The following is a 22,308-nucleotide window of genomic DNA, read 5'->3' on the forward strand; positions in this document are numbered from 1 at the left end:
TGTTAATACTCCCAAAATATAAAAATGCTCTAAAATTGACAAGAAAGGAACAACCAAACAACCTACTCTTAACAAATTGAACAAACTATACATCAAGTTTCAATACCTAAGTATTGGTTTCAAAGAACATCTTTATTTCTACCTTCATTTCATTATGTACCCAGTTGTCATTCAGGAGCAGGTTGTGCATTTTCCATGTAGTTGAGTGGTTTTTAGTGAGTTTCTTAATCCTGAGTTCTAGTTTGATTGCACTGTGGTCTGAGAGACAGTTTGTTATAATTTCTGTTCTTTTACATTTGCTGAGGACCGCTTTACTTCCAACTATGTGGTCAATTTTGGAATAAGTGCGATGTGGTGCTGAGAAGAATGCATATTCTGTTGATTTGGGGTGGAGAGTTCTGTAGATGTCACTGTCAACAGATCAATGGAGACAGAAAGTTAACAAGGATATCCAGGAATTGAACTCAGTTCTGCACCAAGCAGTCCTGTAAATTTTCTAATATACCTAGATACTTGCAGATTCATATTTTATTTTGGCCAAATTTCTTCATAGGTGGCATTATGTACTTTAATTAAGAGGCATAATGCTAACTTTTGCAGAGTTAGCATTCATCGATTATTTTTGCCCAAATCCAATATTTTATTGAGGATTGCAAGGTGATTATATTCTATATTTCTTCCTGTTTTACTAACTGAAATAATTTCATAAAGACAAATATCTCCTCATCAACTAGTTACATTGAGGTATAGTTTATTACACAGTGCAATCAAACTAGAACTCAGGATTAAGAAACTCACTAAAATCCGCTCAACTACATGGAAAATGCACAACCTGCTCCTGAATGACAACTGGGTACATAATGAAATGAAGGCAGAAATAAAGATGTTCTTTGAAACCAATACTTAGGTATTGAAACATTGATGTATAGTTTGTTCAATTTGTTAAGAGTAGGTTGTTTGGTTGTTCCTTTCTTGTCAATTTTAGAGCATTTTTATATTTTGGGAGTATTAACATTTTATCTATGATAAAAGTTGCAAATATTATTTCCTATTTATCATACATATTTTTAACTTGCTTCTTGTGTTATTTTTTATGCACAAGTTTTTCCATGTGTTTGTTTTGTCTTTCATTGGGGTTTATGTTTGTAATAAAATTCATCAATATTCTCCCTTACTGCTTCTAAATTTTGAGTCGTGGTAAAAAGTTTTACTCACTTTCAGGTTATAAAACAATTAATCCACATTTTATTTTAGTATTCATTTTATTGCCTCTTTACCTCTCTGACCCCTTCATAAATTATGTCAGAATATATTTTAAGAATAAACCCAACTGTATCTTTTTTCCATATTATTACCAACTTATCCTAACCTTACTTATTAAAAAGCTTATGTTTTTCAAACTGATTTTAGATGCCATCTTCATTGCATACTTTCACTTGCACTTTTGGAGTTTCTATTCTGTTCCATTGTTAAGTCTCTCTAATCATCTTGTTTAACTCAGACCTTAATTCATAACATATTTTTCTTTTCCTTTTATTTCTCTATACAGCTACTACCAATAGTAATGGAATGAGTTACATTTTTTAAAATGAGGCACATTCACGAATGTTATTTTATTTTTATCATATACCTACAAGGTAGGTAGGAAGGGCACCTTTTGCAGACTAGCCTCTGGATACTTTGCCCCTGCTCCTGTAGCACTCTGAACACACCTTTATCATTTTATTTACCACACATGTTGAAATTATCTATTTATAAAAACAATTAGAAATTCCTGTTTTATAAATACTTGAATATGGTAAGTGTTAAATCAGTGTTTGTTATTGTTAAACTGAGCACAGAAACTGAGACATAATATAATTAAATGACTTGCTTAAGATGTCACAGAAAAGAGCTGCAGTGAAACCAGAACCCAAGTCTTCTTTTTCTTAGACTGGAGTTCATTCTATTACACCACATACTGAGGCAGTGAAGCATTGAAAATATTATACACTGTCCTGTTTCTAAGAGCTCTGTGGTCTGTGGACCACACTTAGCAGTACATGTCCTTCTGATAGACCCCATTCTTCGGGTCAATATGCAAAAAGTCCCAAATAGCAAAAAAAAGAAGAAAATCTAAAGTATATGATTTTTCCTAAAAACCACTTTGGCACTTTCTCAGGTGTCTAATTATCAAATAATTTGGGGTTTTGTGAATACACACACACATATGCACACATATGTATATATACATTCATATATATATACTATTTTGGGATTCAAATTTTCTAAATAACTATTCAGCATCCATTCATTTGCTTCTTAATCTACTATTTGAATATATATTCATCTGAATAAAGTAATACAATTCTCCTTCAACTAATACAGATCTACATAATCAACTCCGTTTACTACCAGCCTATTGCAGTCCATATATTACATATTTTAACATGTGATAAGGTAACCTGTCTTTGGATGTTAACAAGGTAAAACTTATTAGCTACAGGAACAATTAGCATAGAAAATGTTCTCCAGTAGCTGACTTTACACAAGCCTCTATAAAATGAATATTTGAGGGTTGTGCTTTGTTTTCCTTGTTTTGTTTACTATTTCCAAGATCACCCAACTATGAGGAAGTAGAACTCTGTCTTTCCTCTAGTGAAGTATATAATCCTTATTTTGGCTTCTTTCTCTCTGATGACTAAATTGGAAATTCCTCAAAGCTGTAATTCAAAGCCATAGGTGACTTTGAAGAAATGATTTTTTATATGCTACCTTTTATTTTAAGGTAACTTTTCAAATGTGGACCATGCATTCCATTATGTTTAGCTGTCAAGCACGGCTTTCATTTGAATTTCTTCCCACTGCTATAATTTTGAGAACTGGCAGGTGACCAAAGAAAAAAATATGTGCATCTACCATCTAGAGTGCAACGTAGGCTTTTTTTAATTATAACTAAGTAGCATAGATATTCACGATTAGATCAAGGTCAGAAGAGCAGAACATTAAAGCCAAGGACTTAAAGGTCCAAAGAATAGGAAAATTGCTTCCTAAAAGTTTTTTTTTTTTAAATAATAATAACTACAATCTTTAAGTTTTGCAATAAAACACTTAAAATAGTTCATCTGTTTTATTTTAAAATGTGCATGCCCGGTGTGTTTGCCCTGCACATTTAAACCAGAACTTGAAGTCTCAGTTGAATTTTTCATTTCAGTATTTTCGTCAACTTCCCATTTCTGCTCCTGGTACAGAAAATCAATTTGAGAACTACAATGATAATGGAGTTTTCTAAAGGCTGAACCTACATGACATCCAAAATTATTTGCATAGAAGGCATGAGTTTTCTATTAAGTCTAATGGATTAATCAAAGGAAGTGGTATGATGTTTACATGTAAATGTTTTCAACAGGGTATCCATCCTAACATTTAGTGGTAACTACAGTTTCATGGGACAAGGGCCACTCCCTTTGGGTAGACAGATTATTGTATAGTTCCTTTTCTTAGACTCTCTTGCTGACTTACTGGGTCTCTCTCAGTCTAGTTGATCTAAGTCGATCACTTAGATCGGTTTATTACTTCACTCCTTTCCTTCCCTCTTACAACTCATCTAGCACATTGTCTACCTCTTCTCAGTCTCCTTAACCAACCTTTCTCCTGTGATAATTTCCTACCTGATGTGCAGCCCTAAGATTCATTTCAGGGACCCTGAATCTTCTCTTCCTGCCTCTTTCCTCAACTAATCTCTAGACTCATGACTTTTAATGCCATCTAATATACCAAACACTCAATGTCATATTGACTTCTCTCCTGACCTTGAAAAGCATATGTTCTACTTCTTATTTGACATATTGACTTGGTTATCTAATAATTCCTCAAACTTAATTTGACCAAAACACAACTCCTGATTCAGCTAACTACAGACTGGCTTCTTTTTTTCTCCCTCTCAATAAAGTCACCAACATCCAGTTGTTTAAGGGGGAAAAAAGCAGACATCTTCAAATTTTCTCACTTCTTCACCCCTTTCCCACATCAAAAAATTTTACTGATTGTTCAAAAACCATCCCATTCTCTTCATTTCTCTTCATGGCTACTACTGTACTAGTCTGGGTCACCACTATCTCTTGCCTGTTCCCCAGGTCCCTAAAATTCATTATCTGTGCATCTACCAGGGTTCCAGAGTAACTATTTTAAAATATACATCATAAGATCTCTCTAGTCTGCTTAAAACTTCTTAATGGTTTTCTATAATATTGTAGATAAACGTCAAGTTCCTTACTTTGACCTATATAATCTGACCCCCCTGACAACCTCCGAGACCTCATCTCCCCACAATCCTCTAACTGAGCTACTGCCTTATTGGCCTTTATGATTTCTGAACCCCTCCTGGCTAATTTCTACTTCATGATAAGTCTGGCATATGTTTCCTAGGTCTCTTTGCCTATTTCCAGTCATTTAACCCTCAGTTCATATGTCAACTCTCTAGGAGGTCTCCTCTACCCCACAATAGGTCTCTATCATATCAGCCCACTGTGTTTTCATCATAGAACTTGCCTAATATTTTCCTGCTTTTACGGTCTTCCCCACCACAAAGAAGAATCAGGAGTTTGTAGGTACTATTCACTGCTATATTTTTGGGGCCTAAAACAGTTTCCTGACTCCTGGTAGATTCTCAGTAAATATGTGAAATAAATCAATGATCGTGATGACATTTCTTTGGCATCAATTATATGCCCTTGCTGTGTTAGCTAGAGTTTTAGACCTCATTCATATGTTATCATTTCTTGCTTCTTGGCCATTTTGTTTTTGTTGCTTCATATCACTATATCTGATACAATTTTATTTGTTTAAACAAGTTCATTTTTCAAAGTACATATTCAACTGAGGCCAGTGCTACACAAAGCCTGGTTCATGGAGCAGTGCTGGTGTCTGAACTGTTTGTTGCCAGTATACAACAAAATAAATACAGACAGTAAGAGAAAACGTACAGAGATATTTATGGACAGTGACATCTTATGTCTGTTGAATCTAATAATAAAAATATCAGGGCTTATATTTTGTATGTCTTTATTTTGTGTTTAGATATTTCATTTTTATTGGATTTCACAAATGAATTGACCATTATAGTTGAGAAATTTTTTTTAAAACTCACTTTTAACACAGGTTGAGAAGCACTGACCTGAACTATCACTACCTCTCATTAGAAATAAAATGATGGCAATATTTAATTGTTTAATAAGATTGCAAGTATCAATTTGTCATGTATTAGAAGCAGATCCAAGTTTATCTTGCAACAAATAGTGATTGTTTATACAAAAAAGGGTGAGTTTAAAATATATTATATTTAATACAAATTCCTGAATTTTAAAAATTGGGGGGAAACTGGGGAAAATATCTTTGGAAATAATCTTTCATCCTACAAATACTTATCATTTAATAATAAAACCTATCTGAAAGCATAAAGTAATTTGGATCAGTGTTCATAATAACCCTACTATCTACACAGCACCGTTTTGCAAGAGTTTAGCAGAGAACAGGTTGATGAGTAACAGAGACAAGATTGTAAGGAAATGTCAGGAAGTGAAGCCCCCAGCCCAGGCCTGTTCAAATTCAGTCTCCAGACTGTTCATCAACACATTCTCAGTTCTCATTTTACTTAAACCTTAAGTAAAGTCATTGAAATAGCTAGGAAAGTCTCATAATAGAACAGTTCATTCTTTAATAATAAAGAGCGGTCCCTATTACTTCTTTCCTAAGAGACACAAATGTTGGCATCTCACAGGGCTTCTATTTTCTTGGCCTTACCAGTACGTGGGCCTTCATCTGCTTCAGGCAACAGTGACTAAGAAGAGGCAAAAGTGACTATAGATATAAGCCTATCTCCTGTTAGCAAGTATCCCAACATACTCCCAGATGACCTAAACACACTTCACAAAGGCCACCAAGGAGTCACAGCTATAATCATTCTTGGTCACTACCAATTTGAGCTGGATTTGATTCAGTGACTTAGAGGTGAAAGGCTCCATATTCAATTACCAGGCCCCCAGCTACCTCAATTAATCAAAGGCTGACATAATGGGTCTATTACAACTCTTGAAGAAAAGACCAGATCAAATCAATATAACCACTTTATAGCTATAAAAATATATTAATACCTATTATTTATTTAAATATAAAAACCAAGACTCTATGGCATATAAATGAATTTCATTAGAATGCATTTTATCTAGAATTTTATTACAGGAAACCTGAACATAATAAAAATGACTTTCAAACTATACTTTGAGTTTCTATAGCAGCCTTCTTTTGAGAAACACAAACATTTTTCACATGTATTATGCCATTTACCTGGCAACAGAAGTTTGGTGTCTACATAATTTCTGGGGGGATTTATCTGGTCAAAGGGAGTGCTATGAACAATTGTAACCATCATGATGGCACAGCTGAACTGCTACTTAAACGGGGGTCTCTTATCTGTCTGTCATTGTATCAGGAAATCCTCATGGAGTCAAAGAAAAGGTAGGAACTGAAAGATCATAAAAGAAGCAACAGCCGGGCGCCGTGGCTCACGCCTGTAATCCCAGCACTTTGGGAGGCCTAGGTGGGTGGATCACGAGGTCAGGAGATGGAGACCATCCTGGCTAACATGGTGAAACCCCGTCTCTACCATAAATACAAAAAATTAGCCGGGTGAGGTGGCCGGCGCCTGTAGTCCCAGCTACTCCGGAGGTTGAGGCAGGAGAATGGCGTGAACCCGGGAGGCGGAGCTTGCAGTGAGCCGAGATAGCGCCACTGCACTCCAGCCCGGGCGACAGAGCGAGACTCCACCTCAAAGAAAAATAAAAGAAGCAAAAAGGAGGTTGCAAATCACTAGCAGTTAAGTGCTGCCATCTGAAGCAATAAAGCGCTTCTGATCATAGAGCAACAGCCATGTAAACCTAGAAGAAACTACTGGAAAAGTCAAAAGCTAACTAATCTAATCTGAACTCTTAATGACACTATGAACATGCATAAAATCATTTAGAGAGTTCAAAGTTTAACCTTATTTCTGAAATCCAAGGCTAAAGTTAAAGCAGAGATTACATTTCCCTTCATCTCCATGTCACAATAAGAAGCCACCCTCTACCTGCTAAGTAAAATGAGGATTATTTATATAATAATTTATATGAAAAGATAGTACTAGTTCTTTGTGTTAAGGATGTTAAAGAAAGTTCAGTTTATTGTATTCATTAATGCATTAAAGCTAGAGACTTCTGAGAGATTCTGAAGTCCTTAACTTTGGCATATCATTTTGTCACCTTTCTTTCCCTTTTAATATGTTTTCATGATCTTACCTTTTTCACTTTTTACATCAACTGCTAGGTGCCACCCTGGACTGGTCATCAGGATGCCAGAATCACTGTCAGAAGCGTGGTCCTTTGAATCCAACCCCTTGGGTGCTAAAAACTTTCTCACTTCACTGCCCTGCATCCTTGAATCGTTATCTTTCTCATCAGCATCTTGAAAAACTGGAGACCAATTCCTATACTAATACATAATATCTCCAATTACTTGCAGGTTGTTCTCTCCTGACAAGTGTTGGGGTGTTGGTTAGTGCACTGAAAACATGCCACCTGCAATACTGCCCTCTTGGCAGAGACGCGACAAGCCAGTTAGACCATGCCAAAGAAAAAAATGGTGGCTGCTACAGTGAGCTCCACGTAGAAGACACAACATTTTTCCTCACCCTTCTCCCTCTCTTCATTTTTCAGCTCCTATACAGAATGTGCATTATGCAGGTAAGGACAGGCGATGAGTACTGCCCCAACAACAGGAAAGTGATTCCATGTCAACAGTACAAGTCAAGGTGAATTTTCTCCCCAACGAGCGCTTTCCATATACGTTGGCAAGCAGTTATCCCACAGAAGCTTCTCATCATTACAGGCTCTGATTTCCAGAGCTGAGCGGGGTCAGGCAGAGGCATACCTGAGGAGACCCGGGACGTGTTTCTTTTGTGGAGCTATAAATGTCTGTCAGTAGGTGCAGACAGTACTTCAGAGCACATAGATGTAAGGCATAAGAGCAGTGCACGAACATATCAGATCTGTAAGCAATTACCAAACTTCCCTTTAGCCAAAGGTTTTGCCTTCCTCCCTCATTAAACCTTTAGAAAGTGGTACTAACAAGTAGCTAAATTGACTGATTTGAGTACCACCTCCACTGTACTCTTAAATATAAGTACTAATGAGCAAGTGATTCTCTCCCCACCCACTCTATTAGTTCCTTGGGGAATTTGTTCCTGTGCTGTGAGAAAATCAAGGGAAAACACTAAGCCCAAAGTATCTTTTATAGATATATGTGATTTAAAAATTTTTTAATGTGGTTATAGTTAAAGACTAATTTATTTACTGCGAAAAATAAATGATTACAAACGTCTTTGGACAAATCTGGGACTTTGTTCATTGCTAACCCCCAACTTGGAATTTAGAAGGCTCATGAATGAGTTACATTTAGAAATCACAGAATAATAGAGCTGCAACAAAAGTTAGACATTAACTTCATCAACTACTTTATTTGTTAAAGAGTAATCTTAGGCTCAGAAAAATTAAGTGACTTTCTTTTGGTAGAGGTGAGGCACCGCAGGTCACAGTTAACAGTAGTGCAAGGGAAAGTGCAATCTGTCCTCTGTCTCTCAGTACAGTGCCTGCCCCTCTAAGCCAGAGGTTAGCAATCCACTATCTGCAGGCCAAATCCAGTCCACTACTTAATTTTGTACATCCTGTAAGCTAAGATGATTTTTATATTTTTGTATATTTGAAAAAAAATTTAAAAAGAATAGTATTTTCTGGCACATGAAAATTGTATAAAATTTAGCCCGGCGTGGTGGCTCACGCCTATAATCTCAGCACTTTGGGAGGCCGAGGCAGGCAGATTACCTGAGGTCAGGAATTTGAAACCAGGCTTACCAAAATGGAGAAAACCTGTCTCTACTAAAATACAAAATTAGCGAGCTTGGTGCGCATGCCTGTAATCCCAGCTGCTTGGGTGGCTGAGGCAGGAGAATCGGTTGAACCCGGGAGGCGGAGGTTGTGATGAGCAGAGATCATGCCATTGTACTCCAGCCTGGGCAACAAGAGTGAAACTCCATCTCAAAAAAAAAAAAAAAAAAAGAAAGAAAGAAAAAGAAAATTGTATAAAATTTAAATTTTAGTGTCCATAAATGAAGTTTTATCAGAACATAGCCATGCTCTTTGTTTTGTAATATCTATGTCTTCTTATGCACAAAAATAGCAGAGTTGAGTAACTGCCACGGAACCCATATGTGGACATATTTACTATCTGGCCCTTTACAGAAAGTTTCTTGACCTGTAGACTAAATAATGCATGAAAGCTAGTCTGATTTAGGAGATTCAGACTCGCTCTCGACTCTACAATAGCAGTAGGCACAAAAACAGAATACAGCAGAAATATTACCCATATATGTAAACATTAATATAATAAAACCTCTTAGAATGGAGGAACTGATAAACAGTACAAAATTACTACATGGTCCATAGCTAACCTGAAAACCTTATGTGCAAGTAGCACAGAATACCAGTTCCTTACCTTCATAATGCAATGACACCTGATATTTCTTTCCACCAAGTTCGAGCCTTCTTTGCACACTGTCATATATTTTTTAATTTAACATAAATTACAATAAATTTTGATAAACTAATTTTTAAGCATATCACCAACTCTAGATGCCCAATTTATTGCAAAGCATAGAAATTAATACTTATTGATCACCTATTATGTGTCATAGCTTCTAAAAGATAGTTTCATAGTATGTAATTTAATCCCCATAGCAAGGCTACATGGCTATCACTTTCCTAAATCTGAGGTTCAGAAACTAACTTGCAACCTGTTCCCAGTCACCTTGCTAGTGTGTGGCACAGCAACATCCCAACTCAGGATTAGTGTCAAGGGCCATGCTTTATTACCCTCAATATCATTCTTGCACTCGGTTAAAAATCCCTGATACTATATAGAGTCCAAAATTATATGCAGTAATGTTATGCTAGAAACTTCGAAGAAAATGCTTAGATCATACTTCGGGTGAGGAATTTCCAATAGGATAGGCTGGGATTAGATTTTTGCCCCCAAATGAAATAATCACCAATACAAACGCAATCAAAGTACCAAGAATAAAACATCATAGAATTTCATACATATTTTAAATTTAGTGGCCATTATTGACCTTCAGTTGCAAGACATACATCTAAAATATGTTGATATTACGGCTGATGAGGTTGCCATTTGACATTACTGGCCACTCAAAGGTGAGAATGAATCTCTATTGACAGCAATTATTTCTGAATACTCACAGGCTTGGATGAAATAAAAGTATTTAAAATTTTACAGGGGGATGATTTCAGAACTTGAGGCAGAGGCAGAAATGATTTCAAGCTTTCAAGACACTGGAGCCCTTTCTAAGATTAGGCAATATATTAATATTGCTTCACTAAAGATTAATAGTACATTTGCCACATTATTAAGTTAACAGATTTCCATGTCTGTGATTCATGCCGATAATAACTTTATTCCTATTAACAATAATTCTCATTTGAAATCAGTAACAGAAACTTCGAAGTTGTGCTGGGAGCCTTTCAGTCTTAGAGTTGTTCTGCTGCCAGCACTTTTTGTTAAAACACATCATTCATTTTCCTCTGATGGGGGATCCATGCTTAATAATTTTATTGAAGTAGGGCAGAATGAACTAATGTTCCTTTAACTCTTGCCATCTGTACCCAGCCAAAACAATCCTTGTTTACTATGCTAAGGGTCAAATTAAAGATCGGAAGATAAATGATCACCAGGACACATTTTCTATAGAAAGAATCTCAGTGAAAATGTGGTCTTGTCCTGTGTTTGGGCAGTTAACATGGCAATAGGCTCATTTTATAATTGGTGGACTTGGTAACAGCTGTACTGACACCATAACACTGATTCACCATATATACCCTCTTGAACTGTACGATTGAGTCTAGAGAAGGGGTTAGCAAAGGTTTCAAATGAGAAGTTATCATCTGGATATTTGAGCGAGACTGCTCTCCCAGGATGGTGGTGAAGCAGAGATCCTAATGCAGTTCTTGTACTATAAGAGTTTGGAGGATCCATTCCTCAAGAAGACTTGGTTGACTTTCCCTCCATGCCACTCAATAGCTTTGTGTACCACTGGGAATTAAAGAAATACTATACGCTACTAAAGATCATGATGGGCTGGGCGTGGTGGCTCACGCCTGTAATCCCAGCACTTCGAGAGGCCAAGGCAGGCAGATCACGAGGTCAGGAGATCGAGAACATCCTGGCTAACATAGTGAAACCCCATCTCTACTAAAAATACAAAAAAATTAGCCGGGCATGGTGGCAAGCGCCTGTAGTCCCAGCTATTCAGGAGGCTGAGGTAGGAGAATGGCGTGAACCCAGGAGGCGGAGCTTACAGTGAGCCAAGATCACGCCACTGCACTCCAGCCTGGGCGACAGAGCAAGACTCCATCTCAAACAAACACACAAAAAATCATGATGAAGCTGTAACAAAGCTCATGAACTAGAAAAGTGAAGAGACACCTCTTTCATGTGACATCATCCCTTGGTTCTGATATCACACTCGGTTGCTAAGAGGATTGGAATACACTAAGAGACTTCAAATTAGTGTTAGAGTTTTAGTTAGCGTTGGGGTTATTTTTAAAAGGAAGAAATTCTAACAGTATATTGAGGATTTGAGGTGGAGCACAGGGTTTTTTGTTTTTTTTTTTAAATCTGTACCTTTCACTTTATCATGCAAACATTTTTCATGTTGTTTCCTTTATGGAATTCTAGTATCATGTAATTAGTTTGAAGGGAGGGCAAAGACACAAGAAGGTTTTTTTTTTCCTCCCTATGTTACTTACTTCACACTGGAAACAAAGCCTCTCTAAATAGCCCCCTCAAGGACAGCCTACAGCAATTAACATGTGTCCACATTGGGCCCCTCTTCTTAAGAAAAAAGTTATTTCTATATTGCCACCAAACTAGATGCTTTTTAAAGAATCTATTCTAGTCTCATTTTTTTTCATCAGGGTAAAAACAGACGTCTTTAGTATTTTTTACTGGTTTTGTATTAGTGTTCATGAAGAAAAGTCATTTTGCTTATCTGCAGAATTTAAGTTACTAGGTTTTTATGTGTCATCTTAAGCACAAAATTGGGGCCATGATTACTTTTCATAGAAAAATTAAGAGAGACTAAATGACGATAGAGTCTTCCATGAGGAGTGAGTACTACTGGCAATAGACTAGACAGAGCTTCTGCCACCACAGATGAAGACCCTTTATCAGCTCGTAACTGGGACTTGAAATACTAGGGAATATTCAGCTCATCCATCTCAGAGTACGTGCAAGAGGGAAGGCCTCTGGTGGACGATGCTTTCTTCAATGTTAAACCACTGTCTTAATGCATGGCTGTTTCCCTCTCGAATGCAGATTCCTTCAGGATATTATCTGCAAACCATGAATTCCAACCTGAATTTGGATGGATTTCTTCTGCCGATTGCAGTAATGAATGCCATCAGCATCCTACCACTACTAATTCTGTCTCCTTTTCTGGAGTATTTCAGCACCTGCCTGTTTCCCTCTAAGAGAGTTGGATCATTTCTGTCAACATGCATCAGTAAGTACAACTTAACCATTTCATATGAATGGTTTGAAACTTTTTAAAACAACATTCTGCTAAGATCCGAACTAGCTCTATGCTCCTGAGTAGTGTCAGATTTTGACAAATTGGAAAAAAGGTGAATTTGTGACTGATAACATCCATTTTCTCAAATCTCTAGCCAGACATGTGTCCCATCTTCTTCCCATCCTTTTATGTTTATGTCTCCTCAGAAGACACACCTGATATAAAGAATGGTGAAATTTCCAGCACTACCAAATGACCAATCCTTCAAGTCAGGCAGTCCTTACCCCTTAAGTCTATGTCAAATATGTTCTTAAAAATAAACACAGTTAATGAATTTCAAAAGATCATTTTAATTTCTGAATCAGTAACAAAACTGATTAAGGATTAGTATTGTAAGTTACAGCTTTGATACAGTACTTTATCAAATAGTAAGTGGTATAGAAATAATGCTTTTTAATCATTTTTTAAAGTGAAACAATTTAGGATATCATTCTCAGAACATAATCAATAGGCCATAAAATAAAATTTATCTGATTGAAATGGCAGAGAAGCATGGAAGTCCATTCTGCTGATACTCTCCTCTGCCTGTCTTCCTTTGACACCATCAGGGAACAAGAGAACAGTGAAGGTGCAGTAAAACAAGTTTCAATCTAAGAATCAGAGAACTCTGCCACTGAACTGCTCCTGGTGACTTTGAAAAAGCCACCGAAACTTTCTTGTTTTAGTTTGCTTATTTTTCTCATTGAGGGACATACCCTAGATAAATTTTGGATTGTTTTGTTCTGTAAAACTTTTGAAATCACTCAGGATGACCTCAGTGCCCAGAACGTAGTCCAGACACATAGCAAAAGCTCTATAAATGTTAGCTATTATTATGAGTCATCATGTGCAGGGGACACATTTAATTGCTTGGTGAGCATAAACAGAAAGCAAAGGAAGTTTGAAATTCTTAAGTAATATCAGGCAATGGTAACTTAATGTCTTATCCTCTACTTGAGAAACAATTCTATTGAAATAGTCAAGGTCAGGCATATAGAAGATTCTCTTCTCTCAGTTAACCTGTTCTTGTTCTTAAGCTCTTCTTTTGTAATAATCTGTGGAGACTATGCAGTCTTCTAGTCATAGATAGTTCTTGTTGCTTCTCTGTTTACAGAAGTTACATTTCATTGTGTGTGTTTCCTGTTCTTTATCTACCAGATCAATCAACATCACATCATGGAGTGGGTTTATTTTTGGTTAGAACTAAAAGTGACAAAACTCACCTTAGTTTCTTTTATCATCTTCAATTATAGAGGAGGATTTTAGTACATAACCTTTTGTGATGTATTTCTTAAGCCAGTAACCCCATCTTTATCTATTGTAATAGGCTTTAGCAAACTATAAATCTTTAGGTTTTGACAATCCTTAAGTCTTAAGAAGTGCTTTTCTGTCTGCCAATGTAGAAATCCAAAAGTCAGCACCTATTTGGCGAATGTCCAGGATTAGCATCGGTACAATGAAGATAAAAAAGGAAAAGTAAGACATGGTTTGTATATACTTTCAACAAGTCCATGATTGAAACATAATGCATGCAGGACAAAATAAGAGTAAAATCATACTGTGAAGTGCCAAAAATCTCGGCAGTTTTGTACAGTATCATGAAACATCCCAATCTGAGCTTCCAAATCATGCTTAATTACTATTTTAAAATTTTGAATATCTTAGAAAAATATTCTATATAGCATGGCTAAAATAAATTCTTCCCGAGAATGAGAAATCTTAAATTCACTTTAAAGTTAAGCAACTTTCTTGTGGACAATTCTCTACTCCCGCATATTTGAAATCATATCTATTCCTAAAGAAGAGTATTTTTTTCTGGATTTAGAAAAGTTAGACAGAGTTATTTAGTATATTGTTTGATGTTGTTAATGAATTAAATATTCCTCTTCAAGACTGGTAACAAGACCTATTGCACAGGAAAAAGGAAAAACTAGACCCACTTCAAAAGAAACTAAGCTATGTTCCACTGGGTACAGAATACTGACTTCAGTTGTTTCTGAACCCCACTCCATTCATTCATTCATTTGCATACTTGTATGTTTATTTGCATAATGTTTTGCTATGGGAATATAAAAGTGCGATGATATACATCTTTTAAACTAGATATTTGCCTAAGTTTTCCATATTCTGGTTATGATTATGAAAGATTAACAAGTTTTATCAGGACATAAAAGTACCAATCTGGGGTACTTTTTTGATACTAATTTACATAATTGAATTAGTCTAATATTAAAGTTACCTTTTCACTTTGAACTCAAATGCCTGAAAATGTGGGTGAAGTATGAATTATGAATGAACATATATTTATAAGTTCCTAATTTGAATTCAGGTAGCTTCATATATATATATTACATTTAATCTCATGATACACCACCATTTAATAGATCAGAGTCATAAAGATAGTGTCATTTGAACAGGTTTTCAATTTTAAGGGCATAACTTTATTATTACTATTATTATTATTATTACTATTACTATTCTGCTTAGCACCTAAACGTAGCTGTTAGATTATAGAAGTTAATGTACTGATATTAGCTTGACATCCTTATTGATATTTCCAATTAGCACTATGAAGTAACCGAAAAACTCCTTTTGTCATCACAATGGGCAGTTACTCCTTATACTCTCATACTCCCTTCCACATCCAGGCATTCTCCTTCCAGGGACTGTCATGTTTAAGGAGGCAGATGGTAAAGTCAATGACAATGCCTAATGTTTGACATGCAAAATCACAGCCCAAACCAAGAGTGAGAGATGGGGAAATCTTACCCAGCTGGTCAAACTAGAAATTGATAAAGAAAAAATAAGCTTACTTTTTTATCTAGCTCATAAGCCATGCAATGACAAAGGTGTTTCTGATTCAAGGTACAACATTCCTGAGTTCATCACCTATGGAGGTCAAGAAGTATGTTGGGGTCTCCAACTATTAAAAAAAAAAAATCTCTAGGTCTTCCAAGACTGTGAAAGGTAGAGACTTCATAGGCTCACAGTGTTTTATTCATGGCTGCATTTTCTTCATATTACACTTGTGTGGATTTATCTATTTAAGTCAACCTTAATTCACTAAAAATCCAGAACTAATGATATTGTTGTAATTTATCCGGTCATAATTGGGTTTGCTTCATTTTATCTTTTTTTTAGTTCTAAAATGTTTACACTACGAGTATTTCTTTTCCTTAGCATTAATTAAAATCCTGCAATATGGAGCATTCAGTAGTTAGTGCTGACACACACAAGTATTAATCTGACTAAAATTAGCCTAATTAAGATTGTTATTACGGCTTACACAAAGCAGAAGTGTACCACACAGTAGGTAGCAATTATCTTGGCTTTTAAATAACATTTAAATTGAAATGTAGATGAACTATATTCACATAACTGCAATACCTTTCTCTTTAACATAAAAACATGAAAATTCAAGTTCCAGCTAAAAGTCTTTTATGATAGACACAGTCAGTGTAGGTCCCAGTAACTTCAACTAGTTCTAATAATTGGCAGTCGTATAAAGTTCTTTTTGTGGTTGAAACCAAAGTGGTTGCTAAGCTAAAAACTAAGTCAGGGATCCAGTTGTTTTCATTGCAAGTTCAATTATCTCAGGGAAAATTATTTTTTGATATAGCTTTCAAACTGATACATTTTCCCAAGAAACATCACGGTATGTACCCATTGTAAAATACTTGATAGGAGGAACTGTGTAAACACCAAAAGAAGTAACCCATGAATTGTAAACATCTAGCCTGAATAAGTCATTCATTCGGTTGCACATTTGTTTGATATAAGCACGTTAGTGTTCTCAATTCTTAAATGTAACATCAAGTTGGAATTAAATCAGAGGTGAAGTAGATCATCTAATATGTAATCTGAAGCAAATAATTGATGTCTTATAGCGATACTTTTGTGTATTTTATCGCTATGTAAATGATTACCTGTCCTACATTCAGAAATAAAACATAAACGGACGCTGGGTCTTCTGAAATGAATTCCAGTGGTCTACAGAGAAACAAAAGATAAGAGGGTCATATATATATATATATATATGAACATGTCACATTTTATGTATATATTTAGAAACATGCCACAAATAGGGGAAAACAATAAAAATAAAAAACATATGCCACCCTAAAAAGTGAGTGACAAATGTCTTCCCCAAAGGCAGCAGGTACATAAGACAATAAAATTATAGCTGACTTTATGAGAGTAGTTCATGAACACTGATTGATATATTAACACTGAGCAAATTTCCCATTCTGGGAATTTGCCAAAATCATGGACCCAAGGGGAATTTCTCAAGGACTCCATAGAATTTCATACTTAAGGTTGTGAGCTTACATATCAGAAACTCAAACATCACACTATCCATAGAAACCCATAGTTTTCTCAGTGAATAAATTTATACCTAAAGAATCTTATACCAATACCTAAAGAATCTTAACATGCCCACTTTTTTAGTATGAAGTTCAGCTTCATTATGAAATCACAAGTGCAACCCTAATGTTGGAATAAATTCTGAATGTCTTTTATTTCATTGTAGCCTAATTTGGAAAATGATTACATGGTTCAATAATAGCATAAATTATAAGAGCTTCAAGACTCTTGTGGACTTGTCTGCAACCACACAGGCAATATTGAAACACACATTGTGTATCTGAATATAATATCTCCTATGCAACCATTGTGCTTTATCTTGTAAGTACAGATCTGCTAGAGGTTTAAAATGTGTGCATTCTGATAAACTGCACTCTGCTTTGGGTGTGTTATTATCTCATACGAGTTACGAATTTAAAATGGAGTGGATTAAATTTAGGCTGGAATCAAACTTTGCTTTAAATTTTAAGAAAGTTAGTTTTTATTGGCACCAGAGTCCAGTAGCAAATAAAAAGCAAACACAGATCCTTAAATATCCTAAAATATGCTTTGTCCTAAAATACCTAGGTAACTGAGTGCTACAGTTTGAATGTTTTTGTTCCCTCCAAAATTCATGTTGAAATTTATCCCCAGTACAACAGTAGTGGGAGGTGTTGGTTTTGGGAGATGAGTGAGTCATCAGTGCTCCACTCTCATAAATGGGATTAGGTGCTCTTATAAAAGGCTTGATAGAGTTCATTCCATTTGCTCTTCCACCTTCTGTGGAAGGTGCCATCTCGGAAGCAGAAAGCAGCACCCCCCCGACAGCCAAGCCTACCAGCACCTTGACTTTGAATTTTCCAGCTTTTAGAACTGTGAGAAAAGAAATTTCTGTCCTTTATAAATTAGTCTCAGACTTTTTTTGAATAACAGCACAAGCAAACTAAGACAATAAACTCAATATGTGTGCTTTGCTTGAAATTTTCAGGAGAACTGTCTTTCACTGGATTTTGCTAGATCAGGCCTGATAGTGTTATATGCTTGAGCAGTGCTTCTCGTAGTTTAATTTGTATAAGAATCATCTAGAGACCTAGTTTAAAATGCAGATTCTGAGTCAGTGGTTCTGGAGCAGAGCCTGAGATTCTGCATGTCTAACAAACTCCCAGGTGATATCTACACTACTGGTCAAGGAGGACACTTCCAGTATCAAAGACAAAGAAAGTGACCAAAAGACTACTCTCTCAAGTTTCATGCATGTGTATAGGCAGCAGTGGCCCAGATAAAATGCCACAATTTCTCACTAGGCCAGAATGAAAGTTCAGTAACAGGCAATAAAAGCTGATGACTAAACCAGGGGTTAGCCAATCACTACAGCTCATGGGCCAAATCTGGCTCACCATCTGTTTTTGTATGACCTGCATGGTAAGAATGGTTTACACAGATGAACATTTGCAACTGATTTGATAATAGAAAACACCTTGGAACCCCAGTTAAGTGAAATTGCGTCACCCTTCCAAAAGAAATACTTTTAAATTTTATCAATTTTAAAAATCATAGAAATTTGTTTTCTCTCATTACATAAGTACCAACTTATCCTCAATTTTGTTGTTTTTCTCAAAAGTCTGAAATATTTATTACTGGCCTTTTACAGAGAAAAAAATAGTGACCCTTGTCTACACTTTTGCTGACAATGCCACAAACTTTCCTTCATAAAATATAAGCATTTTTACATAGCACAAGTAACAATCAAAAAAAAAAGTGCGTGGTAGTTTTAAAATCTAAATTACCTCAAATTAGTTAGGATAAGGGGTGTCTTAGAAGATACCCATGGAATTCAAATTCTAAAAGAAAACCAAAGAAAGCAACTTGAATTACTGCTGAGAAGTCTAGTGCTTTCCTTCCTTCCTTCCTTCCTTCCTTCCTTCCTTTCTTTCTTTCTTTCTTTCTCTCTCTCTCTTTCTTTCTTTCTTCTTTCTCTTTCTTTTTCTTTCTTTCTCTCTCTCTTTCTCGCTTTCTTCCTCTTTCTCTCTCTCTTTTTTTCTTTCTTAGACAGAGTCTAGCTCTGTAGCTCAGGCTAAAGTGCAGTAGCGTGATCTTGGCTCACTGCAACCTCCACCTCCTTGGTTCAAGCAATTCTTGTGCTTCAGCCTCCCGAGTAGCTGGGATTACAGCTATGTGCCACCACATCCAGCTAATTTTGGTATTTTTAGTAGAGACTGGGTTTTGTCATGTTGCCCAGGCTGGTCTTGAACTGGCCTCAAATGATCCTCCCACCTTGGCCTCCCAAAGTGCTGGGATTACAGCTACAAGCTGCTACACCTGGCCAGAAGTCCATTGCTTTTCTGATGCTCATTCTTGTGTTACAATTGCTTTTCCTAAATGGAAAGCTCTTCTCTCTTTCCATGCTGTTCTAAAATTTCATGTTACTGTACCTTGATAAAGGTCTTTTCAACCATTGTACTTTGATCCAAGTGGGCTCTTTCAATTAGAAAAATTTTATTAAACAAAAAAAAAGTTTTCTTTCTTCCATTTTCTTTTTATTTCCTTTTGAACTCCTATTGATCAGATGTTGGATCTTCCTAAAATAACTCAGTAAGTCTCAATATTTTCTTTTCAAATGTCTATAAATGTGTTTGCTTGATTTTTATTGTTATTGCCTTTTTTGCTTTGTTGTTTCTCTATTTTTTTTTTTTGTAAATTTCTTTGACTTCATCCTGCAAATTTTCTGTGAGTTTTGTATTTCAGCAGTCATATTTGGTTTCTAAGATTTCTTATTATTCTTTTTTCATAGCTACTTCTTATTGATTGCATTAACTACAGATTACTGCCACTTCCTGTTTGCGTGTCTCCTTGTTTTTCACATGGGAAGCTTTTCTCGAATGTCTGGTGATCTTTGGATATCTATTCTTATAGACTGTAAAATAATAGTATTACTGAGGATGATATGACTTTGTACATAAGTGAGACTTATGGGGTTTCTCTGTAGAATCATTTGGCAAGGAACCAGTCATATCATTATGAAGATCTCCCCCCAGCTATTATATGCAGCAATCTTTTAATGGAGTTATTCAGCTTTTTGAGAGAAGATTTCTTCAGCCTCCTACTTTGAGGCATACTTCCTAGTGCTGAAACTAAGGTGTGGCTGTGTGCAGATACGAATGGAGGATGTCTCATCATTCAAAATCCTAGTTTTTACTCGTTTTCCATTTTCAGCCTCAGCCTTCTCTGAATCCAAAGTCACACCTATTTAAGTTCTGCAAAGTCATGTCTCTTACCGGAGGAGGAGATGGAACATGTACTTACCTTGTTTCATGGGGATAGAAATGGAGACTTGACAATTTCACTGTTCAGTGCGCAGACTTTCAACCAGTCCTTGCAGTTTTCCTTCTGAGTCTTACCCCACCTTCTGAAATACCTGGTGCCTTCAAGTCATGAGCTTCTAAATGATTCCTCAGGGGATTAGGGGGATTAGGGCCATGCTTTTTCAGTCTCTCACTCAGCTGTCAGTTTAGACTGTAGCTTCCTCATTTATTTTTCTAAATCAGTTATCACTTCTCTTTCCAATTTCTAAATTTTTTTTCAATTTTTGTCCACCAATGTTTTCTCTTCCTCCGACTTTTTACCTTTTCCAAATTTCTTTGCCATCATTTAATTAGAATCATGAGAAAGAAAAATAAAATTGTGTGGTCAATCAGCCATCTTAACTGGAAGTCCCTAAACTGCTCTAGATATTGAAATGTAGATAAAAATCTTCTTTTTGTAGAATAGGATCTTAAAAGTATTCTAAATTTGCATAATTCTTTACAACTTTCTTTTCCAGCTTGCAAAGAATTTTCACCATTATGCATTATCTAATACCAAATTTTGTAAGATACTTGAGAATTTTTAAGGTAATATGACTGGTCCACAGTTACATAACTAATAAGAATCATATTTGCCGGGCGCGGTGGCTCAAGCCTGTAATCCCAGCACTTTGGGAGGCCGAGACGGGCGGATCACGAGGTCAGGATATCGAGACCATCCTGGCTAACACGGTGAAACCCTGTCTCTACTAAAAATACAAAAAAAAAAAAAAAAAACTAGCCGGGCGAGGTGGCGGGCGCCTGTAGTCCCAGCTACTCGGGAGGCTGAGGCAGGAGAATGGCATAAACCTGGGAGGCGGAGCTTGCAGTGAGCTGAGATCCGGCCACTGCACTCCAGCCCCGGCGACAGAGCAAGACTCCGTCTCAAAAAAAAAAAAAAGAATCATATTCATCCCACTGGTTTTTTTTTTTTTTTTTGAGACAGTCTCACTCTGTAGCCCAGGCTGGAGTGCAGTGGCACGATCTAGGCTCACTACAAGCGCCACCTACTGGGTTCAGGCCATTCTCCTGCCTCAGCCTCTCAAGTAGCTGGGACTACAGGTGCCCACCACCGTGTCAGGCTAATTTTTTTTTTTTTTTTTTTGTACTTTTAGTAGAGACAGGGTTTCACCGTGTTAGACAGGATGATCTCAATCTCCTGACCTCGTGATCCGCCCACCTCAGCCTCCCAAACTGCTGGGATTACAGGCATGAGCCACTGAGCCCGGCCTTGTCTTTTTTAAGAATTAAAAAATAAAAAATACTCAAGTGTCTTATTCTCTTGGTGTAAATATTTAAAAATTCATCTAAATTTTGTAAACAAATTGAATAATTTAACATCATTTTAATTGTCAAAAGCAAAGCCTATGCGACAAGCATTAAATTGTGCTTCTATTGTCTGGGCTGGTTCGGCTCTTGCATTATTAGGACAAAAAAAAAAAAAAAAAGAAGAGCTCAGTAAAATAAGCTGCAAACCTCAGCAACCAGCTCTATTGTAGACTCTGTCTTTAGTTTAAACTCATCAACAGTGGTTGTTGAAACTTACCCCTCTATCCTCTCAATTTCATTCCCATCTACTCACTCTCACCAAGTGACTAGCCTCTCTAAATTGCAAGAATAAGATTATATGGTAAATATGTCCTCAAATTCACTTTTCTATTTGTCAATATTCTCTGCATTCTAAACATTCTATACATTACTTTTCCTTTAGAGGATAACTTTATTCTTTCCTTGCTGGGATTAAACTTGGGCCCCTAATCCTTTTCTCTCTCTCACCTACTTCAGGATGTTTCTATATTTTTTTTTCTCATATATCTTTAATTTTTCCCATCTCCATTGACTCCATCTATACAAACATGACTAAGCCTTTCACATCTTACAAAAGAGCTTCCTGTGATCCTGCTAACTTCTTAAGCAATTTGTGTAGCTTTC

At 36.3% G+C, this 22,308-nt stretch overlaps 1 protein-coding gene across 1 annotated transcript in view; it reads left to right on the forward strand.

Annotated features, from left to right (window-relative positions):
- Positions 1-22,308, forward strand: part of SLC15A5 (solute carrier family 15 member 5) — an 87,855-nt gene that overhangs the window by 24,958 nt on the left and 40,589 nt on the right. Inside the window, exons 4-5 of the mRNA XM_033222754.1 lie at positions 7,534-7,754; positions 12,457-12,643. Coding sequence (XP_033078645.1) covers positions 7,534-7,754; positions 12,457-12,643 — 408 coding nt within the window. The remainder of the gene's footprint in view (positions 1-7,533; positions 7,755-12,456; positions 12,644-22,308) is intronic.

This window comes from Trachypithecus francoisi, unplaced genomic scaffold (assembly GCF_009764315.1).
Source record: "Trachypithecus francoisi isolate TF-2019V2 unplaced genomic scaffold, Tfra_2.0 Lachesis_group11, whole genome shotgun sequence".
Classification (NCBI taxonomy): Eukaryota; Metazoa; Chordata; class Mammalia; order Primates; family Cercopithecidae; genus Trachypithecus; species Trachypithecus francoisi.